Source organism: Rutidosis leptorrhynchoides, chromosome 4 (genome assembly GCF_046630445.1).
Source record: "Rutidosis leptorrhynchoides isolate AG116_Rl617_1_P2 chromosome 4, CSIRO_AGI_Rlap_v1, whole genome shotgun sequence".
Classification (NCBI taxonomy): Eukaryota; Viridiplantae; Streptophyta; class Magnoliopsida; order Asterales; family Asteraceae; genus Rutidosis; species Rutidosis leptorrhynchoides.
Genome location: NC_092336.1, coordinates 411,008,563 through 411,030,872, shown reverse-complemented (window position 1 = coordinate 411,030,872; position 22,310 = coordinate 411,008,563). Strand labels below are relative to the sequence as shown.

General features: G+C 31.0%; 2 protein-coding genes across 2 annotated transcripts; both read right to left on the bottom strand.

Moving 5' to 3' along the window:
* Positions 1–8,753: 8,753 nt before the first annotated feature.
* On the bottom strand, positions 8,754–12,813 carry LOC139844151 (caffeic acid 3-O-methyltransferase-like). Its single transcript, XM_071834358.1, has 4 exons — positions 12,373–12,813; positions 11,624–11,934; positions 11,476–11,540; positions 8,754–9,208 (listed from the first exon to the last, which is right to left on the bottom strand). The coding sequence occupies exons 1-4, from the start codon at positions 12,750–12,752 to the stop codon at positions 8,912–8,914; spliced, it is 1,053 nt and encodes a 350-aa protein (XP_071690459.1). The 5' UTR covers positions 12,753–12,813; the 3' UTR covers positions 8,754–8,911.
* A 2,635-nt stretch (positions 12,814–15,448) lies between these two features.
* Positions 15,449–15,952, bottom strand: LOC139842005 (uncharacterized). The gene has a single exon (XM_071832187.1). The coding sequence runs from the start codon at positions 15,950–15,952 to the stop codon at positions 15,449–15,451; it is 504 nt and encodes a 167-aa protein (XP_071688288.1).
* Positions 15,953–22,310: the final 6,358 nt, after the last annotated feature.

The following is a 22,310-nucleotide window of genomic DNA, read 5'->3' as shown; positions in this document are numbered from 1 at the left end:
TCGATTACATGTGTCTATTTCGTAAAACATTTATAAAACTGCATGTATTCTCATCCCAAAAATATCAGATTTTAAAAGTGAGACTATAACTCACTTTTACAGATTTTTACTTCGTTGGGAAGTAAGACTTGGCCACTGGTCGATTCACGAACCTATAACAAATATGTACATATATATTAAAGTATGTTCAAAATATATTTACAACATTTTTATTACGTTTTAATGATTTGAGTTTGTTAAGTCAGCACTCCTCGTTAGTAACCTACAACTAGTTGTCCACAGTTAGATGTACAGAAATAAAGCAATATATATTATCTCGAATCAATCCACAACCCAGTGTCTACAAGTCTCAGACTCGATCACAACTTAAAGTATATATATATTTGGAATCAACCTCAACCCTGTATAGCTAACTCAAACATTACTGCATATAGAGTGTCTATGGTTGTTCCGAAATATATATATATTGATGGGTCGATATGATATGTCAAAACATTGTATACGTGTCTATGGTATCCCAAGATTTCATAATATGTATAATACAATATAAATTAGTTAGGATTTGTTTAGTCTAGATTTGTTACAAAATTTTCGTAGCTAAAACTAGCAAATTTATCAAATTTTGTTTTACCCGTCATTTCTTCGTTTCAAATCCGTTTTGAGTGATTCAAGTTGCTATGGTTTCATATTGAACTTAAGTTTATGAATATAAACAGAAAAAGTATAAGTTTATAGTCGGAAAAATAGGTTTCAAGTCATTTTTTAAAGAGGTAGTCATTTCCGTCGAAAGAACGACATCTTGATGACCATTTTGAAAAACATACTTTCATTTTGAGTTTAACCATGATTTTTGGATATAGTTTCATGTTCATAAGAAAAATCATTTTCCCAGAAGAACAACTTTTAAATCAAAATTTATCATAGTTTTTAATTATCAAACCCAAAACAGCCCGCGGTATTACTACAACGGCGTATGTCCGGTTTTACGGTGTTTTTCGTGTTTCCAGTTTTTAAATCATTAAGTTAGCTTATCATATAGATATATAAAATGTGTTTAGTTGATTTTAAAAGTCAAGTTAGAAGGATTAACTTTATTTGTGAACAAGTTTAAAATTAACTAAACTATGTTCTAGTGATTACAAGTTTAAATCTTCGAATAAGATAGTTATATATATATGAACCGAATGATGTTATGAACATCATTACTATCTCAAGTTTAGTAGGTAAATCTACTGGAAGTAACAAAAATTGATCTAGCTTCAAAGGATTCTTGGATGGCTTGAAAGTTCTTGAAGTAGAATCATGACACGAAAACAAGTTCAAGTAAGATTTCCACTCGAAATAAGATAGTTATAGTTATAGAAATTGAATCAAAGTTTGAATATGAGTATTACCTTGTATTAGAAAGATATCTTACTGTAAATAAGAAAGATTTCTTGAGCTTAGATGATTATTTGGATTGGATTAGAAAGCTTGGAAGTAATCTTGCAAACTTGATAGTATTCTTGATTTTATGAAACTAGAACTTATAGAATTTATGAAGAACACTTAGAACTTGAAGATAGAACTTGAGAGAGATCAATTAGATGAAGAAAATTGAAGAATGAAAGTGTTTGTAGGTGTTTTTGGTCGTTGGTATATGGATTAGATATAAAGGATGTGTAAGTTTGTTTTCATGTAAATAATTCATGAATGATTTATAATATTTTTTGTAATTTTGTGAGATATTTCATGCTAGTTGCCAAATGATGGTTCCCAAATGTTTAATGACTCACATGGGCTTCTAAGGAGCTGATGATTGAGTGTACATACCAATAGTATATACATCTTAGAAGCTGTGTATTGTACGAGTACGAATACAGGTGCATACGAGTAGAATTGTTGATGAAAATGAATGAGGATGTAATTGTAAGCATTTTTGTTAAGTAGAAGTACTTTGATATATGTCATGAAGTCTTCCAAAAGTGTATTAATACAACTTAATACACTATATGTATATACATTTAACTGAGTCGTTAAGTCATCGTTAGTCGTTATATGTAAGTGTTGTTTCAGAACCTTTAAGTTAACGATCTTGTTAAATGTAATTGATCCATTGTTATTACACTTAAATGAGATGTTAAATTGTTATGTTAACATGTTAACATGGTGTATTAATATCTTAATATGATACATATGTATTTAGTAAGACGTTGTTATAACGATAATCATTATATTTATCGTTTCGAGTTTTCTTAATTCAATAGTCTCATTTTATGTATATAACTCATTGTTAATATACCTAGTGAGATACTTTCTTATCATAATATCATGTTAACTATATATATATATATATATATATATATATATATATATATATATATATATATATATATATATATATATATATATATATATATATATATATATATATATATATATATATATATATATCATATAATTTTTACAAGTTTTAACATTCGTGAATCGCCGGTCAACTTGGGTGGTCAATTGTCTACATGAAACTCACATCAAATAATCAAGTCTTAACAAGTTTAATTGCTTAACATGTTGGAAACATTTAATCATGAAAATATAGTTTTCATTTAATATATAATTATGGAAAAGTTCGGGTCACTACATCAAGCATTTATTAGAAGATTGATCTTAGGTCTGGTTATCATCAACTGAGGGTCAAGGAAGCTGATGTTTCTAAGACTGCTTTCCGAACTCGTTATGGATACTATGAGTTTCTTGTCATGTCTTTTGGTTTACCCAATGCTCCTGCTGTATTCATGGATCTTATGAACCGTGTGTGCAAACCTTATCTTGACCAAATCGTGATCGTTTTCATCGATGATATCTTAATCTACTCCAAGAGCGAGAAAGAGCATGAACAACACCTTCAATTGATTCTAGAGCTTTTAAAGAAGGAACAACTGTACGCCAAATTCTCCAAGTGTGAATTTTGGCTACGAACAGTACAATTTCTTAGGCATGTAGTTGATAGTGAAGGAATACATGTCGACTCGGTGAAAATCACTGCTATTCAGAACTGGGAAGTACCTAGAAGTGCGAAGCATATTATCCAATTTTTGGGACTTGCTGGTTACTACCGAAGGTTTATCAAGGACTTTTCTATTCTAGCCAAACCTCTCACCAAGCTAACTCATAAGGGGAAGAAATTTGAGTGGTCCGAAGAACAAGAATCTGCATTTAAGGTTCTAAAGGATAAATTGACCACAGCTCCGATTCTGTCATTACCTGAGGGCACCGATGACTTTGTAGTCTATTGTGATACCTCTAATCAAGGTTTCAGATGTCTTTTGATGCAACGTAAAACGGTTATTGCCTATGCATCTAGACAATTGAAGAATCATGAGAAGAACTAGACATGGAGTTAGGAGCTGTGGTATTTGCATTAAAGATGTGGAGACATTACCTTTATGGAGTGAAATTCATGGTGTATACCGATCATAAAAGTCTTCAGCACATCTTTGATCAAAAGCAAACTGAACATGAGACAAAGGCGATGGGTCGAGTTATTAAATGACTACGACTGTGAGTTTAAATATCATCCCGGCAAGGAAAATGTAGTTACCGATGCTCTTAGTAGAAAGGATCGTGCCAAACCGATTCAAGTCCGAGCTTTTAAACATGGTTATTCATACGAACCTTACATCCCAAATCCGTGAAGCCCAACTCAAGGCAATGAAGGAAGAAAATGTCAAACTTAAGGGAATTAAAGGTCTCGAGAGTCAACTAGAAATCAAGGAAAATGGAACACGTTATCTTAATAACCGAATCTGGGTCCCATACTTCGAAAATCTTCGAGAACTACTCTTGGATGAAGCACATAAGACTAGGTAATCTATTCACCCAGTCTCTATTAAAATGTATCATGATATGGAAGAGTTTTACTGGTGGCTTAATCTGAAATCCGATATTGCTAAATATGTGAGCAGGTGTCTTATTTTTTTAAAAGTTAAGGCCGAGTATCAAAAGCCGTATGGTTTACTTCAACAACCGAATATTCCGCAGTGGAAGTAGAATTGTATCACTATGGACTTTATTACTAAATTACCCAAGACTTCTAGTGACAATGATACTATATGGGTCATAGTAGATTGTCTTACTAAATCTGTTCATTTCTTACCAATCAAGGAAACTGACAAGGTGGAGAAATTGTCACAACTATATCTTAAAGGGATTGTTTCTCGTCATGGAGTTCTTTTCTCCATCATTTCTAATCGCTATAGTCAATACACTTCTTTCAAGGTTACTGAAAGAATTGGTTCCGTGGCGTGTCGGTTAGAACTCCCGTCCGAGCTTAGTAGTGTACATGATGTCTTTCATGTTTCCAATCATAAAAGTGTCTTGCTGATGAAACTCCGTCGTTCCTTTTGATGTCATCCGCATTGATGATAAAAATGCATTTTATAGAAGAACCCGTAGAAGTTATGGATCGTGAGGTTAAACGCTTGAAACAAAGCAACATTCCTATTGTTAAAATCCATTGGAATTTACGAAGAGGCCCCGAGTATACCTGGAAACGTGAAAATGAAATGAAACGAACATATCCCCATCTCTTCTCAACCGCTGATGCATCTGAGAAATCTACCTAAAACTTCGGGACGAAGTTTCCATCAACTAGGGAATACTGTGACAACCCTCACTTTTCCACTTCTGAATAGACTATTATACCCCTAGGGTTTTTTCTGCATTCTGTGTGTATTACATATCTAGGGTTGTTATTTGAAACACAATTAATACGAAACAAATCAACGTTGACCTAACGTTAATTTTGTCAACAATCACATTTTAATTAAATTTATTATATTATATGTAACCTTAGTTAATAGTAGTATATGAATTAAAATATATATATATATACATATATATATATAACCATGTACGATATAAAAATATATATTATAGTATTAAAATATTTGTGGCACTTTTATAAAATGTAAAACTATAAGGTAAATTAATTAATTATACGATAAATTTTTATATAATAAAAACAAAATTAATAAATAAACATTTAATGTTGATAATATAATAATAATATAAATTAAATAATTATTTAATCTAGAATATTTTCTTTTTTCTCTAGATTATTTATTTATGGAAATTATACATGTATTAATCTAAAAAGATATTTCTTTGGGAACAAGTTGTGAACCTAGAAATTTTTTCTAACAAAATACATTTACTTAGAATAAAAAAAATATATTTTAAAAACAAATCTCCCATTTTTATAAAAGATTTATTTATTTTTATTTATATTATTTAACTTGTTTTCCAAGGTAATTTTTCCCTATAAATAGCAAGCTAAACCTCACATTTTTTTCTCATAAATCCTTGGATTCTCTCTCAAAACCCTAAATATATTTTGTAAGTTTTCTTTTATTTTTTTCGATTTCTTTTAGCCGATTACTTTAGTTATTTTTATTAAATTATATACAATGAAATTAAATATATGTAATATATGATAATTACTATTATGTATTATAATTTTATTAAAAATATCTTTTACAGATTTATAAGTAAAAATTATATTTTTAAATAATTAAAAAACGGATTAAAAGTATATACATATATACGGTACAAATATATTTATAAAAAATATATAAATTTTGAAATAAATCATGTAATTATTTTTAAAGTAAATTAAAATACTTATAATAATTAATTTAATCAAAATATAATTTTTATATATTAAATACGAATTTATAATGAATTATTCTTATCTTTAATAACCGAATAAGAGGAAAATACAAAAGTAATCAATGAAAACTTTATAAATTTGTGGTATCTGGTCTAAAATCATCTTAATATTATTCTAACATGTAAACATAAGTTATTTATTTTTAGAATTACAAAAATAATTGTTAATCATTTATTTATGATTCAGCGTATATAAATATTGTGTAAATAGGGTTTTAAATTCTATAAATACTTAAAAATATTAAAAATAATTTTTACAGAGTGTAATAGGCTTATAATAATTTATAAAGTCGATACCCTAATTTATATAACATTATATATATTTATTCTTTATTTAGGTTTATACCGAATTACTTAAATACACATAAAACGAGTTTAAAATTAAATAATACACCAACAAAAGTAGAAATTACATAAAAAGTATTTAGAATAGTAGTAGAATATATAAAAATAATTATAAAAATTATTGGAGTATTATTTATAATTAATTTCTATTAATTAAATGTAGAAACTATGTAAAAACGTAATAAATATTTTAATAAAAATAAAAATATATATAAAATTTTTCTGAGTTTATAAAACTTATCTAGACCTGAGAAAATTATAAAAATAAATATTTGGGTCGAATTGGTATTTATTCCATAATTAAACTCTATTTGTGTATAAACCGAAAACAAATAAAGAAATAAATAAAAAATAAATATAAAGATAATGTAGAATATTATTATAAAATTTTTCTATAGATTTATGAATTTAAGGAAACTTATAAAACTTATAAACTTAATTATTTGATATTTAGGTAAATTAAAAACGAATTTAGGGAAGTATATATCTATTTTTGAAATATATAATGTATATAAAATATATATTAACTAATTATATTAATTCTAAATATAAAAATCTGCAAATAAACATTTAATTAATAATTAAATATTTATTTAACATACATAGTAGATATTAAATATTATACATATACCTTGTAAAATATATAACATATATTATACATACATATACTTTATTAATTCATTAATGTTATATAAATTACAATAACATAACATGATAATAAACCTAAACTTATATATACTTAAATAAATAATAATGATAATCAAATTATTAATATAATAACTAATATAATAAACATATTATTAATACATTAACGTGTCGTATTCCTATACGCACATAACGAGTTAAGGTTATGATCAAAAGATAACGTATGGCTTATACGAACTCATCGATTTTAACGGTCAAGTGGATGATGTCAAGGTTGCCATGATGAGAATAAGGTTTTGGATTAAACGAAAGGTTGTAGACTTATATTACAACTGAAAGTTACTGACCCCCGGTTACATCTGGTCATCCCGACTTACTTGATATCAACGAGTTTTGGACAAAGTTGTACAACGTCTTAAGGTGAAGATTATAACCCGAACTTTCTAAGACTAGAAACCTACTTTAAATGGAAACTTTCCAAAAGTAAAAAATCTTATCATAAATTGTTGCTGTTAATACAATCATTATGTTAGTAAACATACTCCTTGTCTGTTAGACAAATCTCTGATAAGTGAATATATCTCTAGGTTGAAGACCTGGTCATATATTCTCGTTAATTTCATTCGTGGAATTATCTTCATCTTTTGCTGTGCTATTTAAGGTAATTTTCATAGTCCCATTTTTGCTATTTTTATATTTTGGGATGAGACACATGCTTGCTTTTAAATGTTTTACGATTTAGATACAAGTAACTTAAAAAACTTTATATGTAACTGGATGAGACTTTTGTTAAACTTGTATTTATACGTGTATTTATACTTGTATTTTTACATGCTAAATCCCCACTAAATAATATCGTTAATTGCATGAATTTGAGTTGGCAAACTTAATTATTGAAGGTTAGCGCTATGGGAGCAACGTCCCTATCCATTGACAGGTGTCAAGTGGGTACATAATAATGAAAGTGTGGTACGACGGTACCATGGGGTATTAATTGTTTGGTTCGATATTATACTCATGGCATATACTTTAATTTTTGATATATGGTTTTTATCGGATTTTTATAACTAAATCTTGTGGTCTAAAAATCTTGATTATTGATATAAACCTATGAATTTCACTCAACCTTTGTGTTGACGTTTTAAGCATGTTTTGTCTCAGGTTATAATTAGCTTTGTGATGCTAGCTATTGTGTTGTTGATGATTGCCTGATTTGCTTGCTGCATTGGAGTCCATCATTTTTATTTATTATTTAATATCTAGACATTTGTCATTGGATTAAAGATGTAAAATCTTATTAATTTTCCGCCGCAATACAACTAATGTTTTATAAAACGTCTCATATAGAGTCGTTCTCGTTTGTACACTTGTGTTATGATATTGAAAAGTCACAAATACCCCTGACCCTATTTGGGGGTGTGACAACAGTCGCGGACGGTGTTCGTATTTTGTTGGGGTCTACTGTACGTATTAAATACTCCATGCTGGGTCGAAACAATATGGATCTATAATATTCCTTAGAAGAACCTTGTTTTTTAATGGTTGGCGTTGTATGGTTGTATGCAAGTAACGCAAGTTGTAATCCTTAGAATGTTTCGTGGCTCGTGTTCCTGTTGGACAACAATGGTGAGACTAATCAAGCATAAAGTCTTCTTGTAGGCCTCAAATTCAAAATTATGTTATGCTCTTCAATGTTATGTATGGAATTCATCTCCTTGGAGGTTGATTAGAGGGGCGTAAATGCATTTTGGTAGATTTTGTTGTTTTGTCAAGCCATGTATTTGTAGGGCATGTAGGTTGGTTTTGTGTAATCAGGTGGTTCCAGCAATCAAACCAAGCCCCTCTGTTGATTTGTATTATTCAGCCTTTTCATCTTTTGAATGAATTGGTTTATCTATTTAATTATATTTTTTTCGCCAAAAAAAGGAGCACGAGCTTAGGGCGGGCACCGATATTATTTGTCTAAGATAATGTAAAAAAAAATTGTGTACATATATTTGACAAAAAGTTTTTATAAAACATAGATATCAAATACCTTACGCTATGATAAGTGCTCGTAAGCTTATAAGTTATAATCATGAAACCTGAACCTCCTTTTATCATAAATATCAAAAGTATACATATACATACATACATACGCAAGATGAAAGTAAAATCAAACGTTACGAGTATATAAAAGATGTGATCGATTTTATTCGAGTTGAGATCGATGCTACTTATAAAATTCCATAACCCATAATGCGCGAGCAAAGCATTCCTTTCTCATACCTGCAAATCCGGACCCTATAGCCAATGCCCGGAACTCATCCTCATTGCGTTCCTTTCCTCCAGCATTTTGTGTCAACATGATCACATCTAAATAGGTATTCACTTTGTCGATTAAGCTTGAATCCGGCAAGAAACCAAGAATTCCCTCTACGATGATAACCTTTCCATCAGCAGGTAAAGCCTTGTAGCAGTTCTTTAGTAGAGTCAAACAATGTTCATCGTTCCAATTGTGAAGAATCCACTATATAAACATTCCACGTACATAAACTACTAATATATATCGTTTGATAATAATGGAAAATGACCGTTAGGGTTATGTGTTACTCCGTATATATCAACTACAGAATACATGTAATTAGAGTTGGAATACTACTAGTGTTACACTATTACACAATAAACTACTCTATATATAATATACAATCAACTCTTTAATTTTATATATGAGTTGTAATCCTTAAATTCAATAATTTACTTAAAATCAAATCCAACAGACCAATCAGAGCACAACATTTGGCGCGACAATCACATGTGATTGAAAAAAAATAATTTCAAACTTTTTTTTTAAATTATTTTTTTTCGAATTTTTTTTTCGGAAAGTTTTTTTTTTTTTTTTAAATTTAGCATGTCAAATTCAATCACATGTGATTGTAAAACCCAATCACATGTGATTCTGCATGTCATATCCAATCACATGTGATTGCGAAAAAAATTCAAATTTTTTTTTTTCAATTTTTTTTTTTGTTTTTCAATCACATATGAATGGATTTGACATGCATAATCACATGTGATTGAGTTTTACAATCACACTAGTGAAATGACCCGTGAAATCACGGGTTTGTTTAAACGAAAACAATTTAATGACATGTTTTAGGTATTAAGTGAATGTAAATGCTAAACTCATTTATTTTAATGACCCGTTTGACTAAAAAGTTTGTCGTTGTTTTTACAAATATATAGAGACATGTATTTTCGCATACATATGTAACGTAATTAATTTCGTAAAAAGAATTCATATTTGAATATTAATAATATAATAATTATAATTATAATTATAATTATTATATTAAAAGTAAATAATAATAATAATAATAATAATAATAATAATAATAATAATAATAATAATAATAATAATAATAATAATGATAATAATAATAAGGTTCGCTTAATGTTGAGTATTTATATTTATATTTTTAATAATAATAATAATAATTATTAGTAGTAGTAATAAATGCATTTTAATTTTTTTTGAAAATTAAAATTACAATTTAAGAGAGATTAATATTTCCCTGTATAAAAGATTTCAAATTATTTTTTAATTAAAATAATATATAATTATGACATCATCATTATGAAAAGTAAAGAGTAATTAACTTAATAATTACATCATCATTTTAGAGCTTTATATGGCTATATAGATGTGATTGGCATGCAGAATCACATGTGATTTACTGCATATCAAATCCAGTCAAATGTGATTGATTAGATTGAAAAAAAAAATTTCAAAAAAAAAGTTATTAAAATTTTTTTTTTTTTGTTCAATCACATGTGATTGTCGCGCCACATGTTACACTTTGATTGGTCCCTTAAATCTCAACTTATATATATATATATATATATATATATATATATATATATATATATATATATATATATATATATATATATATATATATATATATATATATATATATATATATATATATATATATATATATAGTCAATAGTTCAAACGAGAACCACGAGAACTGCGAGAACTGCGAGAACTTTTAATTTACAAAGATTTTCACATGTGAGTAAATTGAATCACCTATAAATGTTGATGGAGAGTAAGAAGGAACATAAAAGAGTTTGAAAAAACTTTTTTTTTTGACTTATATAATCAAATATATAGTTTCTCGTTCACATGTGCATCTTTGTTTGTGAATATGTAAACATATATTGTAATTAACAATTTAACATGTAAATTGTAGCAATGAACATATGTTTGTTAATAATATGAGCATTAATTAATATTTGCATGTAATTTGTGTTATTTAAATGCATAAAAACTATTAAATTAAAAAGTTCTCGCAGTTCTCGCCATTTTTGTGGTTCTCGTTTGAACCTGTCCCTATATATATACATATATATATAAACAACATATGATCCTTCGTTAATAGCTAATTTAAAATGCACAACTTTACAAAATTATAAGATTAATAATTAGACAATGTTGATAAATAATTAATAAAAATAAATAATAATCATAATAATAATTATTAATTAATATTTAATTGATATTGATATTAATAGTAATAAGAATAAGAAAATAATATTAATTTGACATAATCTTTAAAATCAAATAGTCAAATTATGATTTTAAATAATCATCTAACGGTTTAAGATTTAATACACTTACATAATTTTGTCATTTTTTTATAGATAAAAATATAATAGAATAGAATAATAAAATAAAAAATAATTATTAGTTAGAGTAAGGTTAGAGTAGATGGGTTGAAACCAAAATACCTTCATAAAAATCGCATCTCCTTGAGGAACCTCCTTAAACATATCTCCTCCAACATGTTGTACACCTAGATTATAAATATATATACAAGTATATTCGTTTCAAATTCTGTAAGAATAATTAAGTATGTGGAATCACAAATGAACATACCAGGATAGTGTGGTGCGTTCCCAATGACTTGAGGCAGATCGAAATTAATTCCCTTGATCGTGGGGTACTTCGATACGATCATATTGATATTGATTCCAAGGCCACCTCCTACATCGACGACACTTTTAAGGTTGTTGAAACCATGGTAGCAGTCAAGAATTCCGCTCATGGCAATCGTAGTATGATTATCCATGGCAATGTTGAATACATCTTTGAACCTTGAATCTGAAGATGCATATTCATACATGTGTGCCCCATGAACCTTGTTAAATGGAATACCTCCTTCGATAACCGAATCCTTAAATGCAAACCTGAATTGCTCATCCGAAACCAAGAAAGAAAATGCAATATCAATATAAGAACATATAAACTCCACTACAAGAAAAATATCATTGGTAATTTAAGTAACAAGTTATTATTTAATCACTAATAATATAATATATACTCCGTACAATTTACTTATCATTAAGTCAACCTAACAAATGATATTGCAACAAAAACAGTCATTATTGAAATTAAAAAAAGTCAACCTAACAAAAAAGAAAGTCAAACATAACAACAATTTGACGAGAGAAAGTGAGCGGCCTATTTTGATCACTAATTTCACTTACTGACCAAATTTATACTCTTAGTGACGAAATAGGTCACTAAAAATTTGTATGTTCTCCATGTTCCATTTTGTTTCTACTAATTTCTCTCTTTAAAAAAAAAAAAAAAAAAAGGTAATGTGAATGAGTTAACGTACGTACCAACTATCAACGAGCACCTTGTCGTGAAGCAAAGATGTTGGCGGGCCTAGCGACGCCCCATCTTCATTCGGTATAAAGTACTTAGCAACCGGAGTGAGTCCATACACCCGAATTGGCATTGGTTGGTGGTCTTTTTGAGTACAAGTGACGATAGAATGACTAGAGAGCAATCTAAGCATCCTGTCAATCTTTTCGGGGGCATCTGGGTTGGAGATTGACAAATGAGATGCGATCTCGTGAGCCGAGAGTTTGGCATCCGGTCCCGCGTTACCTATAGCGTCTAGGACCTTAAGCTTGATTGCACTGTGAAGCATCATGGTCATTGATATGGAGGAAGATAATTGTATTGCATAAGTGAAAACATCTTCATGTGAACCCATTTTTTCACAAAACTATATTATATTATGAGGTGGTATGCTTTGTGGAAATTGTTCACATGATATTATGGTGTGCATTGATTTGTAAAGATGGGTCACGTCTTATATAGAAAAGAACTTATTGAGTCAATTTGAAGTAGTCGTTGTTTATGAGCTTAGTTTAGCTTGAACAACAACAACAACAACAAAACTCAATCCCGCATATGCGAGTTATGAGGGAGGTGAGATGTAAACAATCATTCCTTTATCCTAGAACAAAAGAGAAGTCATTTCTCCACCCGAAGTGAAACACTGCAAGAGTAGAGAAAGGTATCCCTCTCAATGTTATAATATTAATATAACGAGTTTAGGGGGTCCCCATGATACAGCGAATTAACGAATCAATATTTTAAACGTTCATATATTTATTTACATATATTGCTACATAGAATCTATTCTGGATATATAAATTACTAAGACAACCATGTATTTTAGTAATTAATTAAATACAACGTAAAAGATGTCAACCACATTCTTGCAGTAAATAGGTTTACTCCATACAGTTATAATTACAATTCGTTTATTGACGATTGGGATTGGGAGTGAGTGATGAAGACAACAAGAAAAGAAAGACAAAAAAAAAAAGAGGTTTTGTTACGGGCTCTATCTATTAAACATTAGTTCTATGATCCCAATATACATAATATGGAGTACACCATCTTGATAGTTTATAATAAAAAAAAAAATAAATACACACACACACACACACACACACACATATATATATATATATATATATATATATATATATATATATATATATATATATATATATATATATATATATATATATATATATATATATATATATATATATATATATATATGGCAGGATCAATGGGGAAGTAACCAATCGGTGGGAAACGGGAGGAAGCAAATTTTTTTTTCTTCATTTTTTTGATTTTTTTTTCCGGCATCAAGATCACACAAAAATATGAACATTTAGAAGAGACACTTCGTGATGAATGTTATTATTTAGGCGGGAAAACGATCGACAAAAATAACATTCAAGATAATATTGTTCGTGTAGAATATGAACGTTTTTTTTCTTCATGTTTTGTGAAATAAAATTTAGCCCGATTTAGAGTTTAGGGTTTATGGTTTGGTGTTTTGGGTTTATGGAATAAACCCAAAACACCAAACCCTAAACCCTAAACTCTAAACCGTTCGTGTTAAAAACTCAATCTAAATCCTAAATCTAAACCCTAAATCTAAACCCTAAACCCTAAATTTCTAAACCCTAATATCTAAACCCTATAAACCCTAATATCTAAACCCCAATAGCTAAAACCTCAAAATACGCTCGAAAAACACGATAATTGTTATATATTACTTCTTCGAGCGTTTTTCCGCCAAAATAAAAACATTTATCACAAAGTGTCTATACTAAATGTTCATATTTTCATCTCATCTATAATGTTCGTGAATAAAGTTTTTTCAAAAAACGAAAAAAAAAGTTTTTGCTTCCCCCCGAATGGTTACTTCCCACTTGATCCTACCACTATATATATATATATATATATATATATATATATATATATATATATATATATATATATAATATTTTAATCAAGAGGGAAACACTTTTTTTGGAAAAAGTTGGGGGAAGTAAATTTTTTTTAACATTAAGATCAAATGAAAATATAAACTTTTAAAAAAGACACTCTATGATAAATGTTATTTGGTGGGAAAATGCTCGAAGAAATAAATGATAACATGCATCATATGTAATATTTTAATTAAAGGTTTTTGTTAAGGAGTTAAAAATTAGGGTTTAGAAAATTAGGGTTCATAAAATAGGGTTAGAAATTAGTGTTTAGAAATTAGGGTTTAGGGTTTAGAAATTAGGGTTTATGGTTTAGAAATTAGGGTTTAGATTGAATTTTAAACACGAACGGTTTAGAGTTCAGGATTTTAGGTTTAGAAATTAAACTCAAAACACTAAACCCTAAATTTTAAATAGGCTAAATTTTGAAAAAAAAACCCTTCACATAAGGTGAAAACAAAACAATGAAAAAAACTTCTAATTAAAACATTATTCATGATGCATGTTATCATTTATTTCTTCGAGTATTTTCCCACCAAAATATTAAAATTCATCACAAAGTATGTTTTTTAAATGTTTATATTTTAATGTGATCTTAATGTTGAATAAAAAAATTCAAAAAAATAACTTCCCACTACTTCCTCCCAAAAAAAAAGTTCTTCCCTCTTGATGATGACTATATATATATATATATATATATATATATATATATATATATATATATATATATAGGATAAGAAAATTTAAAAACAATTCAAAAACACATAAAATTGAACTTTTATTTTAATTTATTAAATATAGAATGGAGTATAACACATAAAAAAATAGAAAAGAAAACATAAAAAAAATAAAAATAATAATAATAACGTGATGTTGTTTTCATGGTTCATGAGAAAAAAACATGTGGATCGGGCCTCTCAAATGGACATGACAAAGAATATGAAATGAATAATGAATGGTGCCCTGCCCATTATAGACAACTTTTTTTTTTTTTGAAAGGCAAACAAGATTTTATTAGATCACAAATTAGGTTCTCAACATTACACTTTAGGATGCGAAGGTGGCAACAATATTGACAATAATGGAAACAAAATAAATCCGCAACTATACAATACTACACTACAATGGAGCTAGGATTGTGTAGCCAATTATTCCAATCGATACGCGTCTCTTCGCACCTTCTCGACACCCACTCGAAACTCTTTGCTTGTATTTCGCAAACCGCAACCGGAACATTCCACACTTTATTTTTGAAGACTTTTTCGTTACGATATTTCCACACTAGATAAGCACAAGTCCACATTACCGCTTGCCATACTCGATTGTGAGAGACCGAACCATTTTGTCCCGAACCAAGAAGAGAAGATAGATTCAAGTTTGGAGGCCTTGGCAAGTTCCACCAATCAAAGATTCTATTCCAAACGTCCCGCACTCTTTCGCAAGATAAAAGGGAATGGCAAACACTCTCAATATCATTGTCACAATTTGGACAACGTACCGAATGTAGATCGACTCCTCTTTTCTCTAATTCAACTAGAACCGGGATCCGCCCTTTTAAAACCCTCCAAACAAATACCTCCACCTTTTTGAGAATGAGATTGTTACGCAAGGTACTCATTGGTGAGGAGTTACTTGTATGAAGGATTTTCTCATCAATAAGTTTTGAAAGCACGCTTATTTTGAAGATACCATTGGAATTTAGACTCAAGTCCACGAGTCCGCACCCACCTGATTAAATGAGACCGAAGACAGCAGCTGCCAAAGGTCCTCCAGCTCTTTTAGTGCTCGAGCCCACTGATGTACACGAATCACTTTCTAGATGATACAATCTCTTGAACCTGTTTTTTAAGGTGAAATTCCCAACCCAAATGTCATTCCAAAAGGAGGTTGATAGCCCGTCCCCAATCTTTAAAATGAAATAAGAGGGGAAAGGAATACCAATACCTTCTAAGGAACACCCTGCTTTTATTATATTAGTCCACACCGAAGAATAAGGAAAAGTATTAGTAACAAAATTTTGTGATAACCCACCCGAAGACCCATAAATACTAGAAATAACTTTGACCTACAAGGAGTTGGTTTCGGTTTTGAACCTCCACCACCACTTACCGATCAAAGCTAAATTTTTATTTTTTAAAGAACCCAAATTAAGCCCCCCTTTTTCGTAAGGTAGAAGGGTATCATCCCATTTAACCCAAGAGATTTTAGAATTATCACCCGACCCGCCCCAAAAAAATTACGCCTTACACACTCTAGTTTTTTTACCACACATGACGGGGCACGGAAGAGCGAGAAGAAGTATAACGGGAGGCTATTCAACACCGACTTCACAAGGGTCAATCGTCCACCATATGACACCGAACGAGCCTTCCACTCCGAGAGTCTTTTCACAAACTTATCAATGACCGGATTCCAACTTTCAAACTTGTTCATTCTACCCCCAACCGGAAGGCCTAGGTAAGTGAACGGGAGTGCACCATGGTTGCAACCAAACATGTTAGCCATACTTTCCACCTCAACCTTTTCTACCGAAATCCTGAAAAGATTGCTTTTATGATAGTTAACTTTCAAACCGGACGTGAGCTCGAAACATTTAAGGAGTGTAAAGAGGTTTCTCAAGTTTGATATACTCCACTCACCGAAGAAGATGGTATCATCCGTATATTGAAGATGTAAGATGGGAATTTTATCCGATCCGATTTCCACACCTAAGAATTTTTTGCTATGAACTGCCTTTTTAGTCAAAACATTTAATCCTTCCGTCGCAATGATAAATAGAAAAGGTGATAACGGATCACCTTGCCTAACTCCTCTCTCCATTGTAAACTCACCTGTTGGTGACCCATTAACAACGACCGAAACGGAAGCCGACTTAAGGCATAAACGAATCCAACCTCTCCACCTTGACCCGAATCCCATTATTTCCATTACTTCCAATAGGTATTCCCAACTCAAGCAATCGAACGCTTTCTCGAAATCCACTTTAAAGATTAAACTCTTGGCACGCTTGTGTTTTAAGAAACTTATAGATTCGTTTGCAATTAACGCCCCGTCAAGAATATTCCTATTTTTTATGAATGCACTTTGTTCGAAACCAACGAGAGATGGGATTACCTTCCTTAGTCTATTTGAAAGTAGCTTCGCAATAGTTTTGTAGAAGCTTCCGATAAGGCTAATAGGTCGGTAATCGTTGAGGACCGAAGGATCTTGTTTCTTGGGAACCAAAGTAATGAATGATGCGTTACACCCGTTGTTGATATCACCTTTGCACCAGAAATCATGGATGGCTACCATTAGTTCATCTTTAATTACATGCCAAAACATCTTAAAGAATCCCATGTTGAAACCGTCCGGGCCCGGGGCCTTAGAGCTACCGCACCCCTTAATCGCCTCCCATACTTCGTCTTCAGCGAATTTAGCTTCCAACAAGGTTGCTCTCTCAGCTGAAATGGACAGTAATTCAGGCCCCATGGGAGTGATACCAGGCCCGCTGTCCAATGGTTTTAAACTGGCAGAAGTAGTCAAACCAGCAGGCCCACTGGCTGCACCTACAGCCCAGTTAACAGAAGGCAGGAGTCTGGGCCTATGAGTGATGGACTGACCCGAATAAAAACGTTCCTGAAAATGAGCTTGAACTGTTGCTTTGATTGTAGATGGATCCTCGCACCAAACGCTGTTAACCATTAGTCCTCTAAGATTATTTTTATTATGTTTTCTACGCATTGTCGAATGAAAAAACTTTGAGTTTTCATCGCCTTCTAAAACCCAACGAATACGTGCTTTTTGCTTTAACATCCCCACTTTGACTTTTTCTTTCGCGATCCAATTCTTCCGAGATTCAAGCCAACATATACGTTCACCCTCGGATAAGACTCCACTTTCCGCTTTCAATTCCCAACTTTGAGCAATGTTCTTTAAGTCCCTAATTTCCTCATCAAGATTCCCAAATTCCTTCTTACTCCACTCTCTCAAATTGATCTTTACATTTTTTAATTTATCCTGGAAAATACAATCCTTTTTGCGAGAACGAACCTCCTTATTCCAACCCTCAATAATTACTTTATCTACCCCTTCTTTGTTCAACCACTCGTCAAATATTTTGAATGGTTTTGGACCAAAGTCAATCAACCCATCTCTAAGAATTAAGGGACAATGATCCGACTCCATTCTATCAAGGACATTAATGGAAAGATCGTTCCAAAGATTAATGAAGTTGTTCGAAACAAGAAACCGATCAAGCTTACTAAATTTGGATCCATCGTCACTAATTCTTGTGAATTTCCTACCATTAAGTGGCACCTCGAATAGATTATTCCGAACAATGAACTCATTAAATCTCCTAGCCCTTGCTTCATGGAATACACAATTAAGTCTATCCTCACGGTTTCTAACCTCATTGAAATCACCACATAGGACCCATGCCGAATCTACGCTCATCATAAGATTATTAAGGGCCTCCCACATTCTCTTTTTATCTTTATCACAATGGGGGCCATAAACATTGACGATGATTGTGTCATGTCCAGAACCCACCCAATTGCCTCTAATTGCTAAGAAAAAGTCTCCACCAACCACACAATTGACTTTGAACCTATTAATATCCCACACCAGTAACAAACCACCCGAGTTCCTAATAGCATCCTTTTGAGCATATCCTATATCACTATGACCCCACAATTGGTTTACCCACAAATCATTAAGGCCTTTGCACCTTGTTTCTTGGAATGCCGCAATATCAGGTTTCTCACTAAAACAAAGTCCTTTAACCTAGCTAAATTTACCCGCAACCCCAAAACCCCTAATGTTTAATGATAGGATCTTCATAACTAACCAATTAACAAATGAAAAAGGAAAGTGAACTTACTGTGGGTTTGGCCAATGAAGGCCAATACCCTCACCGAACTCCTTAAGCTCAACATCATTAATAGAACCACCTACAGAGATTCCAGCATCATGGCTTTTCTCAGTCTTCTTAGATTTGCATATGTTGGGGATCCACCTCCTTTTGCAATTCTTACAATTAAAACGACCAGCAACCCTAGCAAGCTTTTTGAGTTTCATTATGCGAGATGATTTCCAATTACCAATCGTGGACCAGTAGCACTCATTACACACAGATACTTCGATTGAACCACAAGAATTACACGACCTACCATTGCTTTTCCTTTTTTGGCCAGTAGGTTTTTTAGGACGGGTATAATTATATGCATCTGACTTCACAGGCCCACTAGAATTGATCTGGGCTTGTATTTTTTCTTGGCCTGCTTGGCTCAACAGATTATCCCTCTCAAGGGCCTCGTGAAAATTAGGCACATTGCTAGTAACCTTATCTGTAGTTGGGCTCGGGTTAGCAGTTGGGCTTAGTGCTGGTGTTGGCCCAACATTGGTGACCGAATCAGATAGTGTTGGAACCCTATCCCCACGCCTGTAATGATTACACGTTTTGGGACTAGGGTTTTGAGTTTCCCCAACAACCTCATTATTATCTTCAAACAAATGCCCAATCCCAAAACAGCAGGACTCTTGGTCTCCTTCATGTGACGCATCATTTTTACCTGACTCTTAGCATTCTCACCACCGTGAACTCCGGCCGGTTTGAACCCCGGAATCGGGACAAATTTAGGATACTCACTCCCATCCGATTCGAGGGATTCGAAAGATTTATCATCGTCTACCTCCTTATCCATTAGATCTTCGTACCCATCTTCACTAGGAAATTCGTCCGAGTTGATAATATCATCACTATTACATGACTTGTCCATGTCTGAGTTATAACTATTACCTGAGTAAGATAGATTCTTCTTTTCTTCTGAAACAGTGATGAAATATGAACCCTTTTTGTACTTTAGGGTAATGGAGTCCTTCTGTAGTATCCCGAACTTTTCCATGTTTATATATATTAATTGAGATTGATATTTACATGATTAAATGTTTCCAACATGTTAAGCAATCAAACTTGTTAAGACTTGATTAATTGAAATATGTTTCATATAGACAATTGACCACCCAAGTTGACCGGTGATTCACGAACGTTAAAACTTGTAAAAACTATACGATGACATATATATGGTTATATATATAGTTAACATGTTTTTATTATAAGTATGTATCTCATTAGGTATTTTAACAATGAGTTATATACATAAAAATGAGACTATTAATTTAAGAAACTCGAAAACGATATATATAACGATTATCGTTATAACAACGTCTTACTAGGTACATATGAATCATATTAAGATATTGATACACTTGGTTAATTATGTTAAATGATAAGTAAATATATTATTGAGTGTATTAACAATGAAATACATATGTAAAAATAAGACTACTAACTTAATGATTTCGAAACGAGACATATATGTAACGATTATCGTTGTAATGACATTTAACTGTATATACATCATACTGAGATATATTATATATCATAATATCATGATAATATAAAAATTTAACATCTCATTTGTTATAATAAACAATGGGTTAACAACATTCAACAAGATCATTAACCTAAAGGTTTCAAAACAACATTTACATGTAACGACTAACGATGACTTAACGACTCAGTTAAAATGTATATACATGTAGTGTTTTAATATGTATTCATACACTTTTGAAAGACTTCAAGACACTTATCAAAATACTTCTACTTAACAAAAATTCTTACAATTACATCCTCGTTCAGTTTCATCAACAATTCTACTCGTATGCACCCGTATTCGTACTCGTACAATACACAGCTTTTAGATGTATGTACTATTGGTATATACACTCCAATGATCAGCTCTTAGCAGCCCATGTGAGTCACCTAACACATGTGGGAACCATCATTTGGCAACTAGCATGAAATATCTCATAAAATTACAAAAATATGAGTAATCATTCATGACTTATTTACATGAAAACAAAATTACATATCCTTTATATCTAATCCATACATCAACGACCAAAAACACCTACAAACACTTTAATTCTTCAATTTTCTTCATCTAATTGATCTCTCTCAAGTTCTATCTTCAAGTTCTAAGTGTTCTTCATATATTTTACAAGTTCTAGTTACATAAAATCAAGAATACTTTCAAGTTTGCTAGCTCACTTCCAATCTTGTAAGGTGATCATCCAACCTCAAGAAATCTTTGTTTCTTACAGTAGGTTATCATTCTAATACAAGGTAATAATCATATTCAAACTTTGGTTCAATTTCTATAACTATAACAATCTTATTTCAAGTGATAATCTTACTTGAACTTGTTTTCGTGTCATGATTCTGCTTCAAGAACTTCGAGCCATCCAAGGATCCGTTGAAGCTAGATCCATTTTTCTCTTTTCCAGTAGGTTTATCCAAGGAACTTAAGGTAGTAATGATGTTCATAACATCATTCGATTCATACATATAAAGCTATCTTATTCGAAGGTTTAAACTTGTAATCACTAGAACATAGTTTAGTTAATTCTAAACTTGTTCGCAAACAAAAGTTAATCCTTCTAACTTGAATTTTAAAATCAACTAAACACATGTTCTATATCTATATGATATGCTAACTTAATGATTTAAAACCTGGAAACACGAAAAACACCGTAAAACCGGATTTACGCCGTCGTAGTAACACCGCGGGCTGTTTTGGGTTAGTTAATTAAAAACTATGATAAACTTTGATTTAAAAGTTGTTATTCTGAGAAAATGATTTTTATTATGAACATGAAACTATATCCAAAAATTATGGTTAAACTCAAAGTGGAAGTATGTTTTCTAAAATGGTCATCTAGACGTCGTTCTTTCGACTGAAATGACTACCTTTATAAAAATGACTTATAACTTATTTTTCCGACTATAAACCTATACTTTTTCTGTTTAGATTCATAAAATAGAGTTCAATATGAAACCATAGCAATTTGATTCACTCAAAACGGATTTAAAATGAAGAAGTTATGGGAAAAACAAGATTGGATAATTTTTCTCATTTTAGCTACGTGAA

Coding starts and splice junctions, on each gene's coding strand:
- LOC139842005 (XM_071832187.1), bottom strand. CDS start 15,952: ATGAGTACCTTGCGTAACAATCTCATTCTCAAAAAGGTGGAGGTATTT.
- LOC139844151 (XM_071834358.1), bottom strand. CDS start 12,752: ATGGGTTCACATGAAGATGTTTTCACTTATGCAATACAATTATCTTCC. Junction 11,935..12,372: donor AAGGTGCTCGTTGATAGTTG/GTACGTACGTTA, acceptor TGAGCAATTCAG/GTTTGCATTTAAGGATTCGG. Junction 11,541..11,623: donor GAACGCACCACACTATCCTG/GTATGTTCATTT, acceptor TTTATAATCTAG/GTGTACAACATGTTGGAGGA.